Raw genomic sequence first — 14895 nt, 5'->3', positions numbered from 1 at the left:
ACAAGCCTCCCAGAGTGACTCCCCCAAATGTTCTATCCTGCTGCAGATTGGTCAATCTAAGTAGAAACGTCTGGCACGCAGCAGAAAATTTGAAGGGGCATATTTACGAGAGGAGCACGCAATGTGGTAGAAGCACAGAGCAAGTACAAAATGAGATTCATGAAGCCATGCGAGGCCCCCTTTGGTGGCCCTGAGTGGCTTCATAAGTCTGGAGTAAAGCAATGCAGCACGGATCACTTCATTGACTTACTCTGTGCTCGAGAGGAAGTCCATGGGTGTTAAGTGGGTGTTACCAACCAACTCCAATGGTTTTTGGTGCAGAACTGATAAACCTGGGAATGTACTAAAGAAAGACGCCTTCCCAGAGAGGTGAAACGAGGAAAATTCTCTTTATTTCTCCTCGTTACTTCATCTTTCTATGTTTGCTGCATTTTGCAGCACATATAGTAATATGCCTGTCAGGATTGTTTTTGTGCAAGATAGTGCCCCTTTCTGCACAAAAATAATCCTGAATGCAACACAGGTACCCGTGCACCTTGTGACAAGGTTGTGTGCATTGGCGCTAGGCAGACAAAACCAGCGCAGGGAAAAAGGCAGGAATATGCTGTATTGTCTTAAATACTGCACATTCCTACCCTTTACCTGTCACGCAGTGCAAGGCAGCCAGGTGACGCACTGCACTGCATTGCATGACTTTTTTTTTTATAAATCTCCCCTAAATGTATCCGATTTTGCACGTCCACCTTAGTGAAATCTGTAATTCTACCACACTGGTGGAAGAAAATCTGGCAAACTAACCTGAGCAAAATAAGTATCCAACCCAATTGAAATACGAGAAAACAATCATAGGGTGGGGGCCTAATTTATACAAGATCCACTGGTTTGCTACTACCATTTGTGGGATCACAGCCTCTTTGTTGAATTCCCCTCACACACTCTAATAGTGTCATGTTTCATCATAGGAGCACCCTGGCTTCTAAAGGCCAGGGTAGGCTCAACCATTTTTCATGGAGCTCTTGTGAAAAAAAAGTTTAAAAAAAAGATTAAAAAACTGCTATCATCCCAGGTATCCCTTTAATATGGAGAGGTAGTGGTTATTAAAAACAAGAACAAGGGTGTCTGTAGGATTCAATGGTCCTATGACCCCATGAATGCCAACATGTTTTAGCCACTCTACGGCCCTAAGGGTCCATGGCTTTTATCAGGGCACAAGTGAATTTATTGTCCCTCCCTACAATATAAAATCAGAACTGTAATGTGAACAATATTCAAATTATCAAAAGAACATATGTTGGATACACTTATCCTAATTTGCTGCATTTTTTACGCTGCCGTTGCGTCACTAAAGTGACACAACGGCAGCGCAAAAGTGTCGCAAGGGGATTGTAAATCTGCCCCTAATATATTTTGGGGTGTGTCTGAAGACTCATAGGCTCGAAAAATCATCATCTTCTAATATTGTATATTTTATGAATCTCTCATTGTACTCCACATTACAAAGGCTATCGCAGCATGACGAAAAGCGAAGAAAAAGACCAAATTACAATGTTTTACTTCTTCCGCTTGAGCAGGTATTGAAATCTAAAATACTGCTTGGTGGGAGGTGGAACATTCAATTTGATGAGCAATCAATTTTCTTTCCTACTCTGCACTTTCCATATCAGTTCATCGCTTGAAGTGTGATAAGACAGCCTACATGCCTTTACATTTGTTGGATGGTGCACTTATAATGAGCATTTCCACTCGAACAGCTAACCAACTGCAGCTGTTCACCTAGAGAGAAACTGATCGTGAAATGTATCAACACCTTCTCCTGATCATTCTCAGTCTGGGAGCATCCTGCAGTTCAATAAATCTCAGGATGACCGGTTCATTCAAAAACGTTAATCACACGATCAACGAAATCTTGCACACAACGGAATCATTCAAGGACAATCTAACTAACGAGGTAAGGAGCTTTTCTTGTATTCCCAAGGCTCACTGTAGAATGTATGCAGAGGTATTTGTTGCAATAACACTGTATAGAAGAATGCGTGTATTTGTATATGAGTGTACACAGCTGTACCTACACATATGCATATTCAATATGCATGTGGATGCATGTATGTGTCTGTGTGTGTGTGTGGCGCTATGGTCAGAGCTGCCGACTTAGGAACTGGTGGCCTCCAAAGGCGGTTAGTTTCGCCATCGGCTCGACATCCTGTGATTCTAGGCAAATCACTTACTATGCCCGTCCATTTCAAATATAAAAGCGACGTTTTTATTTCAAAGCTGCCCCATGTCTATACATTTTGTTGGATTTTGAAGACTGACGTATTTTACGTAATATTTGTTGTATGATTTACAAAGCAAACGTGTTCAGAGCTCGGCGGGTGCACGGGCTCTAAGATTCAAGCTACACCCCTGGCTCGCTCTCCCACCTCTATTATATGTGTGTATGTGTGTCATATGTTTATTCATACATGCATATATATATGTTGAGATATATATATATATATATATATATATATATATATATATATATATATATATATATATATATATATATATATATAGATATATAGATATATATATAGACATATTTATATATATGTATTAATTTGAAAGTGTCTGTTTATATATGAGTGTATACATATGTACACATGTATGCATATAAGCATATACGTATGTCATTTAGGCATAGATTTATTTTTACATAAATACTCATATATTTAAAAGTGTGTGTAGATGTGCATGCTTACGTGTATATGTGTCTCTTTGTGTATTAGTATTTGTTTTGTAGAGGCAGGGAAAGACAAAGGAAAAGAGTGGAGCTGAAAGAGGTAGAGAAAGAGAGAAAGAAAGAGCCAGAGATCAAGAGAGACAGAGAGCAGAGAGAGAGTGAAAGAGAGAGAAAGCAGAACAAATGTTATGGTCCTAAAAGACCATTGTCCTGGTGACATATTAAACGATAGCACTTAAGGTGAAGTCCTCTGTTATGTTCTCAAAAACCTAAAATAGTATTAGTTGTACATTACACAAAGATACCCTTTGAATTATTTAATATATTTATGAAAGTGTGTCGACATTTCTCTCTGACCGAATTTATGCATTTCGCCTGGAGACCACGCTTCCACTGAGTGCAAACCATTAACTAAACATACCCATGTAGCATTTATGTCTATGTAAAGCAAACAAATATCTGTGTTTTGCCGTTTGTAAATAGCTAAAATCTGATTCTTATATACCACCTTTAGGAAAGGAGAGCGAAAGGGTTTTCCGTTCCGGCCAACGTGACGGTAATTTTTTATTTTTTTATCTTACTGCTATGTTATACTTTTGTGATTCCAGTGTGGGAAATGCAACAAGTGAGAGACATTATGTGGAGGAAGAACACCTTTTCTTGGGCGGGCTAATTGATCTCTTGGGCGGTAGAAGGTGTAGAGTATGTTCTAAATACTATGTACTGCTGAATAGGGAAACCCGAGTTTTTGGGGTAACGTATGTTGCTGAAGTTTTCCTGCAATGTTAAGGCAAAAAAGTCTCCTATTGGAATAAATGACAGAAGTTTCTTTTTAAACTGAACTCTTTCACTGCCAGCGCCCCTTCGCCCCCTCTTGTGCCAACCCATTTTTGGCTATTTGGGGTAGTTCTTGCTTAGGCCCCCATAACTTTTTGTCGACATAAGGTATCCATGCCAAATTTGTGTTCTTTTTTCCAACATCTTGAGGATTCTAAAGGGACCCAAGGTTGTTGGACCCCCCTGGAGGGGACAAAGAAACTAGCCAAAAGACAGCTATATTTTCATTTTTCGGGGAAAAATGGGAAAAAAGTGCTGCAGAAGAAACCATCTGTTTTTTTCCCCTCAAATGGTATCAACAAAGGGTTTGCGTTGTTAAAATCACTATCTTCCCAGCTTTCTGAAACAGCCAGACTTTTGTCAGAAATCCAGAATTTCCTACACAGCTTTGGCATTTTACTGAGGCATAGCCATTTTCCTATTTTTTGTGCATTCAACCGCCTTCCAGTTAGTGGTAGAAATGGGTATGAAATCAATAATGGATCCCACACATTTCTGAAAGTAGACATCATTCTGAATTCAGCAAGTGGTCATTTGTGTGGATCCTTCAAAGTTTTACTATAGAAAGAAACAGTTGAAATGAAAGAAATATTGAAATTAAGTTGAAAAAAACAGCCATTTGTGCCTACATTTTCACGTGTAACTTCTTCTAATTATGGTGGATTTTTTAAAGCAATATACTGTTACATTCGTCCCTTCTGGTTGTGGGGGTATATAGGGCTTGAGGGTTCACCAAGAACCAAGGTACCTAGAGCCAATAACTGATTTGCACCTTCCAATGGTTTTTCATTGTTTACATGGTATACAGCAATTCATTTGATAACATATAAAGAGTAAAAAATAGGTATAAAGGAAATATATGTATTTCTGAAATGGGAACAAGATATGGAGTTTAGAATCAGTAGTTATTTGTGCAGCTCTGAATTTGTGGGTACCCATGTTAGCATGTGAATTAGAGGGTATTTTTCAAAATGACCTATATTTTTACACGCTGTCTGACATTTGGAAGGAAGAAATGCAAAGAAAGGCAAATGGTAATACCTCTTGTTCTACTATTTTGTGCCCTCCAAGTCCCCGGATGAAAATGGCAACTCATTTGTGTGGGTAGGCCTAGTGCCCGCGACAGGAAACGGCCCAAAACGCAACGTGGACACATCACATTTTTCCAATGAAAACTGACCTTTTTTTTGCAATGTGCCTTACTGTGGATTTTGGTACCTAGCTCAGCCGGCACCTAGGGAAACCTAGAAAACCTGTACATTTTTAAAAATTAGCCACCCAGGGAAATTCAGGGTGGGGTGATTTGTGTCCAATGCTCACTACACCTTTGGATTCAAGCTAGCCTGGCTGATGAAGGGTGATGCCCTGAAACAGGTCCCAGGATGCTTGTTTCGGTCCTGAGAGGACCTGGCTTGGCAGTTCGGGCTGGACTGTTCCCATAAGGAACGGGGTCAAGACTGATTTGCATATGGCTAGGTCCAAATTGGGGTGGTGTGGTGGGCAAAAGAATGATGGATTAAACCCAGATCCTTGTGACTTGGGGTGATGTGTTTTCACTGTCCAGCATTCCGTCCATCAATTGCTTCTTTTGCATATGTCGCCCTAAGTGGGAAGGGTATGCCCGACGTGGGTCCCGTTCTCATCCCGCATTGTGGGGCAGAAATACGGAATATGCGCAAAAGTATTTGGATGGAGCAAAGGCCCTTGCCCAAGGGCCGCTCCCCCGCCCTCCCTGGTGTCTAGTGATTGATCCCTTCTTGGGGATCGCTCTCCTGCGGCGATACCCAAGCAATGATCCACTAGGGCAAGGTACCATTGGAAAGGGGCGATCCTCCCTTTTCTAATGATACCTCACTTGTCTGGTTATGTGCTCGGGTCTGACGAATGAGAAGCAAGGAAATTAGAGTAATGATAAAGCCAACAAATTTTAAGCAATTATCGGGCTCTAAGCCCCCTCTAACAACATCTTTTGCAAGCAACAGTGCATTTCCTTCTGTTGTGAGACCTGTCCCTGCTTTAACTTTCATAGGGGAATGTGAGGAGATGCAGACTCCACATATATGTTTTAAAAGAAAGGACTTTAAATAGAGATGGTAACATACCACAGCTACAGCTTCAATCAGTTTAAAACCATGGTTTAGAGCATGTTTTAAATTAGCACTTTCCACAATCACTTTGGACTATGTAGCTCATCTAGCTAACTCAGGTTTTGTATTTACTTACTAACAAATCTACAGAACTTTGAAAAGCCTAGAAACAAACTCAAAGTTTAGGTGGCTCCTTTTTGCAAAATCATTTTGTTTTAGTTTTTAAGGGGCGCGGCTGCAATTAAAGTGTAAGTGGGTTATGGGGCGCTTTTACAAAAAGAAGCATTTGTTTGTGAAATTGACAAATATATGCTTTTTTTTGTAAAAGCACCCCATGCCGCAGTTTCACTTTAAGGTCAGCTGCGCCACTTTCCTTAAACGCGGCTCGTCTAAGGAACGGGCACGGCCGCCATCAAGGTGAAAGTGCAGCATTAAGCAATTAAAAAAAATAATAAATACAGAAAATACCCATGCGGCCTCGTTCAGTGCTGCATATAAACCAAAGACACGGCTGCCACGTATGAGCGTGCCATGCTATGAAAAAGAATAACATTCAAGCAATGGGGGAGAGCGTGTCCTGCCTGCAATAGCAGGCAGGAGAAAACCATTTAATCAAACAGAGCTCGGAGGCTGTAATTAAAGCCTACCGAGTAACAACACATGTAACGGGGTGTCCTCATGGGACGTTACAAAATGAGACAAGGCGGAACTAAGAAGGGACTATTAAACCTATTAACCAATAAAAAGCCACAGTTTCCAAAGGACAATGATACAAGCTAATGAAAAATATGGGCCGAGTGTGGGTGGAGCTTCAAGTCCATACCTGAATACAGCATGCCTCGCAGAGCAGCGCAAGCGCTGCCTAGGCTTGACCCAAAAAAGGACTCGGGTCACAGACTTCAGGTTGGCTGATTCACCAATGCATTTTCTGCACATGTACTACACCCAGGGCCCTGAATACAGTGAATGCCAAGTAGGTTTAAACAGGTTAAACATACATTTTTAATTAGCCTGGCTGAGTTTGCAAAAATCGGTGTGTACAGTTTTTTCACCTCACCCCAAGGTGATACTTGGCATTTCCATTAAGGCCAAAAAGCAGCCATTTACTTACAGCAGATCATCAGCCCTGGACTGCTACCATGAATAGAACTCAAGTCTGTAATAAATGTATGAAGTGTCACAATCTCTGAAAACAAAAACTGAAATGCTAGAAAGAGAGGAGCGGTGAGCTTCTGTTGTCTAGTGGACTTTCTCACTTTGCCACTGGATTCAAGCAAGCCGGGCTGAAGACGGCTGAAATGCCAGAAACCGGTCCTTGGTAGCTTGTTTCCGGTCCAGGGAAGGCATGGCTTGGCAGTTCGGGCTGGACTGTTCCCATGAGGCACAGGGTCAGACAGATTTGCATATGGCCATGTCTGAACTGGGGTGGCAGAGTGGGCTAAAGAACGGTGATGGATTAAACCCAGATCAGTTGACTGGGGGTGAGTGCTTGTATTGTCAACGCTCCGTCCATCATTTCCTTTGTTTTTTCTATTGAAATGGTGAACCATACAAATGTATCTATTTAGACAGAAAGTCGACATTATAGATGTATGTGAATAATAGGCCATGTACATTTAGAAATAATGATGTAATTGTTTCTCAACTGTGAAATACAATGCTTCTTTCAGATAAAGAAATTGCTTTCGAACAATTAAATAGTTGTTTATCTTTATTAATTTCAAGTGGAAAATAGTTTCCCAGGGTACTGTGCACACTGCATGCAGACAGCATTCTTTTCGTGGCCCCATGAGAGTCCATGCCAGCCTTGAATTCTGGCGTTCGGAGAGTGGACGGGCCACATTCCTGATGCCCTCATGGGGCCCCATTCTCAAGAAATCAGGGTCAGCATTTTGTCAAACAAGCTGAGACCCAGGGGTACCCAAGACAATTAATGACAGTAAATTATGTCAGTCTTTGTCAGATCTTCCTCTGAGGTTCGCCTTCTTGACGCAACTAGTGGCAGCTGCTGGTCACGCAGGTAAGAGAGATGGGGTAGTAGGGCAGGGTTGGGGGGGGTGTTTCGATGGCCGAAGACGAGGGAAAATTGCATTTAGACTCACAGTACAGGTGGAAAACTATAGGATCCATATGTATTATGAACAATAACGACTGGCGTTGAAGGATCTAATGAAAGGTTTCACAAATTCATCTTAGAATATTGATTGAAAAGTGTTATCTGGTGCAATGTGACATTGAATGTACAGGGATAAATAGTGAAATATTATGAATGTCAATCTGCAGGTGGGTTGAGAAAAGCTATAAGTGGTGTCGGAGAAAAAAAGGAAGAAGAGATCCTTAACCATAGCTGGAAGGTGGCGGAAAGCTCCGCAGATGCTTTCAAGTACTGGATAAACAAGAATTTGAAGGTGGTTGGATAACAGGCACCAGATGAACAGGAAAGCTGGATCTGAGAAGTAAAAATGTTGTTCATTTCAGAGCAACATTATCACAGCTTTCCACGTGAGATGTGGGCGGGTTGTAGAATGGGGGAGAGATCAGGCACATAGGAGGAAAGACAGTTAGTAGTGAGTTGATGAAGTCCCTATTGAACTCTCTCCCATGGTCCATTCAAAGGAAGGAAACGTCTGTGAGATCTCTTCAGGGCTAAATAAGTGTATTTTTTATTTTTTCTTTATTGCTACTTTTGGGGCAGGATACTTTCAGCCTTCTTCTAGAAAAAATGAATGGAGCCTAAGCCGTCGTGATAAGGCTCAATATAGATGTTCTTTAAATTTAGCTGATCAGCGCAGAGTGAATAGGTTCACACAGAGCAGGCTCTGCAATTTACCACATTTCAAGTGGTAGCAGAGTTGACACCACTTGCACTTTGACCTCCTAGTCACATCACAGGAAATGATGCTACATGGCCTTTGGCCCTGATTATATCACAGAAAGTGATGTCAGTAAGGGTTTTAGAAGGTTCTACATTCGGTGATGCATTCATTAAATATGAGGAAAGTAACTCAAATCCACTTATCACTGACATATCAACTAGGGTGCTGCGCCATGGAACCACGGGCAGGTAGACCGTAACCACCATCATGGTATGGTGAGACTTTTGCTTGTAATGGTTTCTAGGAGTGACATTGTTTTAATCAATGTATGTAATACCGGGCTCTTTGTTTTGAGCTGGGCCTTAATTACAAAAATAAGGCTCAAATAGTGTTGCCTCATTTGTGTCTTGTAACCCATTTAAACACCACCCATTAGCTGCTTGATAAACAGAGCAGAAAACTGCCAAACATGTGTAAAATACTGTTAACAAAGTGTATTGAATGAATGCCCCTGCAGCAAGAGTATTTTGTAACAAGCAGGCAACTCTTTTGAAGTACAGAAGATACCGTTTGCGGTAGAGGTTGAGAAAAAAACTACCTTTGCCTTGAGGGCAAAGAGGCCATTCAGTGCGAACAACACCTCACAGGACGTGGCAGCCACTGAGTTTGAGCGATTACGGAATTTACAGCGCTAAGGACTGTGGGATGCTTGCTGAATGAATGCTAAGCGTAATTCTCAAACTCTTACCTTTGGTACCTAAAGGATGTCACAACCTCGTTCCTACTTGATTGCAATCTTTCTTAATATGAATACTAATTTCCTGTTTTCTTCTCGGAGATTCTTGCATTCACTTCTGACACAACCGCATGTTTGTTTGCAAATCTAGTCATCTTGGATTTTCCCTTTGAATTTTATTGCTCCTACACAAAACCTCAAAAACCAGAACGTCTTTTTATGTCTCCTCTATAGTCAGCTTTAGCTGCCTGCCAACCTTATGTATATATGTAAGGAAGATAACATTTAAAAAACTAATTCATAAACAATGACAGCCAGGTTGATCATTATTTCACGCAAAATAACGCAGCAAAATAACATGGTCTGCTGACTGCTGCGTCAAAGGGAGAGGGCAGGAATAAATGGCGTATTCCTGCTTTCTGCCTGCACTGGCTCACAATCTGCTGCCTGGCGCCAACTCAGGCAACTTTGTCCCCCTACTTTTACACAGGTGATAATCTGGCAGGCGTTCTCTTCAATAATTCTGTGGTAATGGTTCTCCTGGCTGGCTCGGGGAGGCACATGAATGAGAGAGATTGATTTAAAGGTTTTAGTGCAAAGAAAGGCAGATATAAAGGGGTAAAGATGAATTTATTGCCTGAGGTGGACCAGCAATCACATACCCTGCAGTTTATGTACCAGGACCCCAGGATCTAACGTATCTAGTGCACCTGTACCACCCTAATCGTCCCCTACAATCGTAGAACAAGAACATAGCGGCGATCCCAGGAGTAAATTTGGTAAAACAAGGACGTCGCTCTTTTACATTTTTTGATCCTAAGCTTTGGAACGCTCCCCTTTTTTTAAGGTTTTGTACCTCTACTGAGAGTTTTCGTAAGCAGCTGAAGACCTGGTTATTCTAATCTGTTGGATTTGCCTTGACCTGTTTTGCTAGTGCTTGGAGGCCACTGAGGCAGCCATGTGCTTTATAAATCTTTATAACATAACTTAACATAACATGACCATAACTCACCCTTCCTATGTCCCAGTGCATCCAGTAGTCAATTTCCCACCTCCTGTTTCTATCACATTCCCCACATTCTTCCTATTTGTCTCCCTTCTTCTGATTGGCGCTTTCTTGTGTGGTTAGGGTTGTGCATTCAAACTCTGCACCAGCCTCCTAAGGAAGAAGGACCCAACAAGGATGTGGTTGTCAAAGACTACCAGGATGTTTGGCAAACATCATGCCATCAATGACATCCTCTACACACCCAAATTGAGGTGCAGATGAGCCCACTGTTCTTTCAGATGCAAAGTGCTCATGTCCCAGTTTACTACTGCACGCTTTCCTAATGCTCCTTATTAGGCATGAAAGAAACAACTGAAAGGTTTTAAAGATATATTTGAACATGAGAAGTAAGACAAGCATGGCTCGAGACCCCATAAAAGGAGTTTAGGTTAGACATGATTGTTTCCAGCTTTTACTTGAAGCTGAACATAGCCTACTTGAAAGCATGTGTTTAGGTGCTAGTGTCTGAAACCAGGACATGCATTATGGCTTCTCTTCTGGTCTGAACCAACACCACATTGCACTGCAAAAGAGCTTTGGGGTGATCTGAACGTACCTACTTTTTGGAGTCTACTCTCAGGTGCCAATGTACTTTGGTAACACACTACTACTTTCGTTAGTTTGTAGCAGCTTGATGGCTTATCCTGAAGTCATCTGAACAGAACTTGGGCATTGTCTTTTTGAGGAGCTATGGCCTGCCTATGTTTGCATCTTGATCTTTAAATTGGTACATAGGAGTGGCATCTATCCTCTTCTCACTTCCAGCACTTCGTGCCTGAGCAGTGCCGTGCTATAGTCAAAGCCCTCTGGAAATCCAGGAACAGAATGCCCTGCCACAGACTATCCTGATCCAGGAACCTGCTGAAGGCTATTTTGAATTACCTCTCCGGCCACTGCCCAGGCTGAATTTGCCCAGAAAGAGGAGTGAAAATGGCGTGAAAACTGCTCACAGAGAAGGGACAATGGCTTAGTAGTGGGGAGGAGTTTTCGTCCCTTGGCAGAAAGAACAATTGGGTTGGACCCATGAAAGTAGCTTCAAAAGCATCTGCTATGTCATTTGTTAATGTCAGATGACACTAGGAAAATCCCCAGCCTTGGTTCTCCTGGTGAGGTTGGCACCAAACCCAGTTGAAGGAAAGCTCCCTCCATGATGGATTTTGAGTGACCACAAAGAAGGTGACTGATTATTACCCTGGCTACACCAGCATTTCAGAGAATTGGTTCTTCCATCTGGAACTTTAAAAGTGAGGGGCACTGTGGGGATTGTATGCAGAAGGCCAACTGCTGAAAGATTGTGCTGGTTTGCCCAAAGGTAAATTGTGTTCCATTGGTTTAGAAATGCCCAGGATTCACCCCCACCCAATAGCCGGTGCCAAACACTAAAAAACACCCTACTGGGAACAATCTCTGGACCTTCAGAAGATCAAAAGAAGACAGGCCTCGCTGCCTGTGACATGAACAGAGCCCTGAGGGACTGAACCTTCTCCTCCGCGTTCTCAGTGCAAAGAAATGGACTCCAAACTTTAGCTGGATGACCTCCTCTGTAGCTGCAGTGACACAACACACAACAAGCTGCAAAAGGTCTTTTCAATGAAATGCCCAGCTGACCATTGGCAACTGGTTCTGGACTAGATCTTCCTGTTGGCCTGTGCCTGACACACTGAGAACTTCTAATGCAAGCCCCCAAGTTCCTTGTGGTCCTAGCAGTGTACTACTGTGGTTGTTAGCGCACACAAGAAAGTTTAGAAATGTTTTAAAAACTTTTCCTTCAGATCTCCGGAGCCTCAGTGGAACATGCCGGGAAAAGTATACACAAGAGCCTTTGTGCATAATCAGAGTCTTGGGTACCAGGTGTGGCATTCATCTATATTCTACATACAGTTCTCCTACTCCCTAAATTGCAGGTTATATATAGCATTTTGCCATGTTCAAGGATCAGTGCTACAGCTCCAAGAACCAACTGCAACATCTACTTTCTGCAATTCGAAAAGTTGAATTTGACTCATAAAAACGTATTTGCTTGGATATGCCAAACCTGTACATGCAAAGACCTTTGTAAATTAAGCCCCACATATCCACTTACCGAAATTCCCTTTTCTAATCATTGTTATTAAATGTATTAGCGACTGAAGCCGATGCAGGCTATAATTCCCAGAATGCACTGATTTATTAAACAAGCTGCCTAGTAATGGACTAATTTGCATAGTTTTGGTCCGAACGCAAATGCCAGGAAAAACTACACAGAATGTTATTTTTACAATGTTAAACCTATATTTTCATCATATCTCATTTTAGTATTTCAACGTTTACGTTTTAAATGTTTTTTACTTTTGCTACTTCCCAAGATCTTTCCAACTATTCTATGCCTAGCTGTCAGCATATTTATTATACATTCTGTCAATTAGTTCTCTATGACCAGTCACTGCAGCAAGCCTGAACTGAAATCATATTATCAGTAGCCACTCAAGCACAAAGCTTTCTCAAGAAATGCTTCTATGAAGAGCTAGAGGCAGACCTTACAACTGAAGAAATAAAACTTGCCATCAATGCGGTGCAGTCCGGGAAGGCGATGGGCCCCAACGGAATCCCCATTGAGTGGTACAAAGTAATGTCCGACACACTTAGCGCTCCACTACTCGCAATGTATACGGAAAGCTTAGAGAAAGCCGAACTCCCACTAGATCAACGGATCGCGACAATTGTGGCAATTCCGAAACCGGGCAAACCACCGACGGAATGCACTTCATATCGCCCGATATCTCTCCTGAATGCAGAAGCGAAAATCCTAGCGAAACTTCTGGCTAATAGGTTGATACACCACCTTCCACAATTGATCCATCCGGATCAATCAGGCTTTATGCCGAACAGAAATACTGCTCTGAACCTCAGACGCGTTAATGGTGTGTTGGCACGGGCGTCACAACTAACAGCATCGGCGGTGATACTGTCTTTGGACGCTAAAATGGCATTTGACATGGTAGAATGGCAGTATCTCTTCGCAGTACTGTCACATATGGGGTTTGGCCCTAAATTTATAGCATGGATACAATTCTTGTACACTTACCCGATTGCGCATGTCACGGCTAATGGCCACATCTCTCACGCGATCCAACTGGCAAGAGGGACCCGTCAGGGATGTCCCCTGTCGCCCTTGTTGTTTGCACTGGTATTAGAACCATTGGCGACACTGATCAGAGACACCCCCTTACTGAAGGGTATTAGCTGGGAGGAAGGATGGGAGGATCGTCTTTCACTTTACGCTGACGACATGTTAGTGTTTCTAACTGAACCGGAGAGTAGCATACCGGAACTTCTTGCACTGTGCAATGCTCATGGGACAACTTCGGGCTACACAATAAACTGGGCGAAATCGGTGAGTTACGTCCTGAGGGGACCAGAACCAGTCCTTTCCTCAGATTGCCCACTAGAAATTGCAGCAACTTCCTTTAAGTATCTCGGTATACACATCACGAGGAACTCGGCTGAGTTAATTGAAAAAAATTTAAAGCCCCCTCTGGGCCGTCTGCGAAGCGATGTAAAACACTGGGCGAATCTCCCACTGACACTGCTGGGCAGAGCAGCGCTGTACAAAATGATGGCACTGCCGAGATTCCTCTATGCTCTCGACAACACACCATACCCGGTATCGTCGCGCTACTTTCAGCAAGTGATGGCTGTGGTTTCCAGCCTCCTCTGGGGAGATCGCCCGGCACGTATAGCACATATCAAACTGAATAGAAGTTGGTACGAGGGGGGGGTTTGCACTGCCGAACTTGTAAATGTACCACCTGGCGACACAGCTTAAGATCATCAATCAATGGATACATGCGCCCCAGGATGACCCAGCTTATAAGGCTGACAGAGCACAAATGGGCACTCATAGCTTATTAGCAGTACTCTACCATAGGGGATTGGCAGCGAAACTAATAGGACCCACAAAACACTCAACAACACTATGGTATGCAGCACAGACAAAACTGAAATGGCAAGGAGTGATCACTAAGCTTACCCCATTGTGGGACGCAGAGGTATTGGGGCATTTGAGACGTAGCAAGGGTTTCACGCAATGGGTCAATATCGGATTATCCACGGTGGGGGACTTATGGAACGGAGGGACGGTGATTCCGTTTACTCAACTCCAGCAACAATACGAACTAGGCCCTAACGAGACTTACAGATATGTGCAAATTAGACATGCATTATTGACAGCCATACCAGCAGACACAGAAGTCCCTGAAGCCTCCCCGCTGGAGGACCGACTACTCACAGATTATATGCAGCACAGAGCAACATCACTTACATACCGCAAACTGATAAACAACCTCCCAGACCCTACAACAAAACTGCGAGAGAAGTGGGTAGAAGATGTGGGCGACATAGACGATTCAGAGTGGAATGAGGCACTGGCATCCCCGAAAGAGGTGGGAATCTTGGCCAGGTTCCGACTAGTACAACTTAAAATCCTGCACCGGATATATTACACCAGAACCATGCTACACAAACTAAACCGAGTACCACATCCTTACTGTCTCCATGGGTGTGGGGAGGAAGGAACATATTTACACACCATTTGGGACTGTCCAAGTACAGGAGAATACTGGAGACAGATAATGCGTACTATATCGCAGACACTAGAGACCTCTCTCCCT

The 14895-nt window shown here is 42.8% G+C and overlaps 1 protein-coding gene across 1 annotated transcript in view; it reads left to right on the top strand.

Moving 5' to 3' along the window:
• Positions 1–1736: 1736 nt before the first annotated feature.
• Positions 1737–14895, top strand: part of LOC147702991 (uncharacterized) — a 137824-nt gene continuing 124665 nt past the window's right edge. The window contains exons 1-2 of the mRNA XM_086928858.1: positions 1737–1948; positions 3237–3278. Coding sequence (XP_086784984.1) covers positions 1796–1948; positions 3237–3278 — 195 coding nt within the window. The 5' untranslated portion in view covers positions 1737–1795. The remainder of the gene's footprint in view (positions 1949–3236; positions 3279–14895) is intronic.

Source organism: Lissotriton vulgaris, chromosome 7, assembly GCF_964263255.1.
Source record: "Lissotriton vulgaris chromosome 7, aLisVul1.2, whole genome shotgun sequence".
Classification (NCBI taxonomy): Eukaryota; Metazoa; Chordata; class Amphibia; order Caudata; family Salamandridae; genus Lissotriton; species Lissotriton vulgaris.
This window is presented reverse-complemented; position numbering and strand designations above follow the sequence as displayed.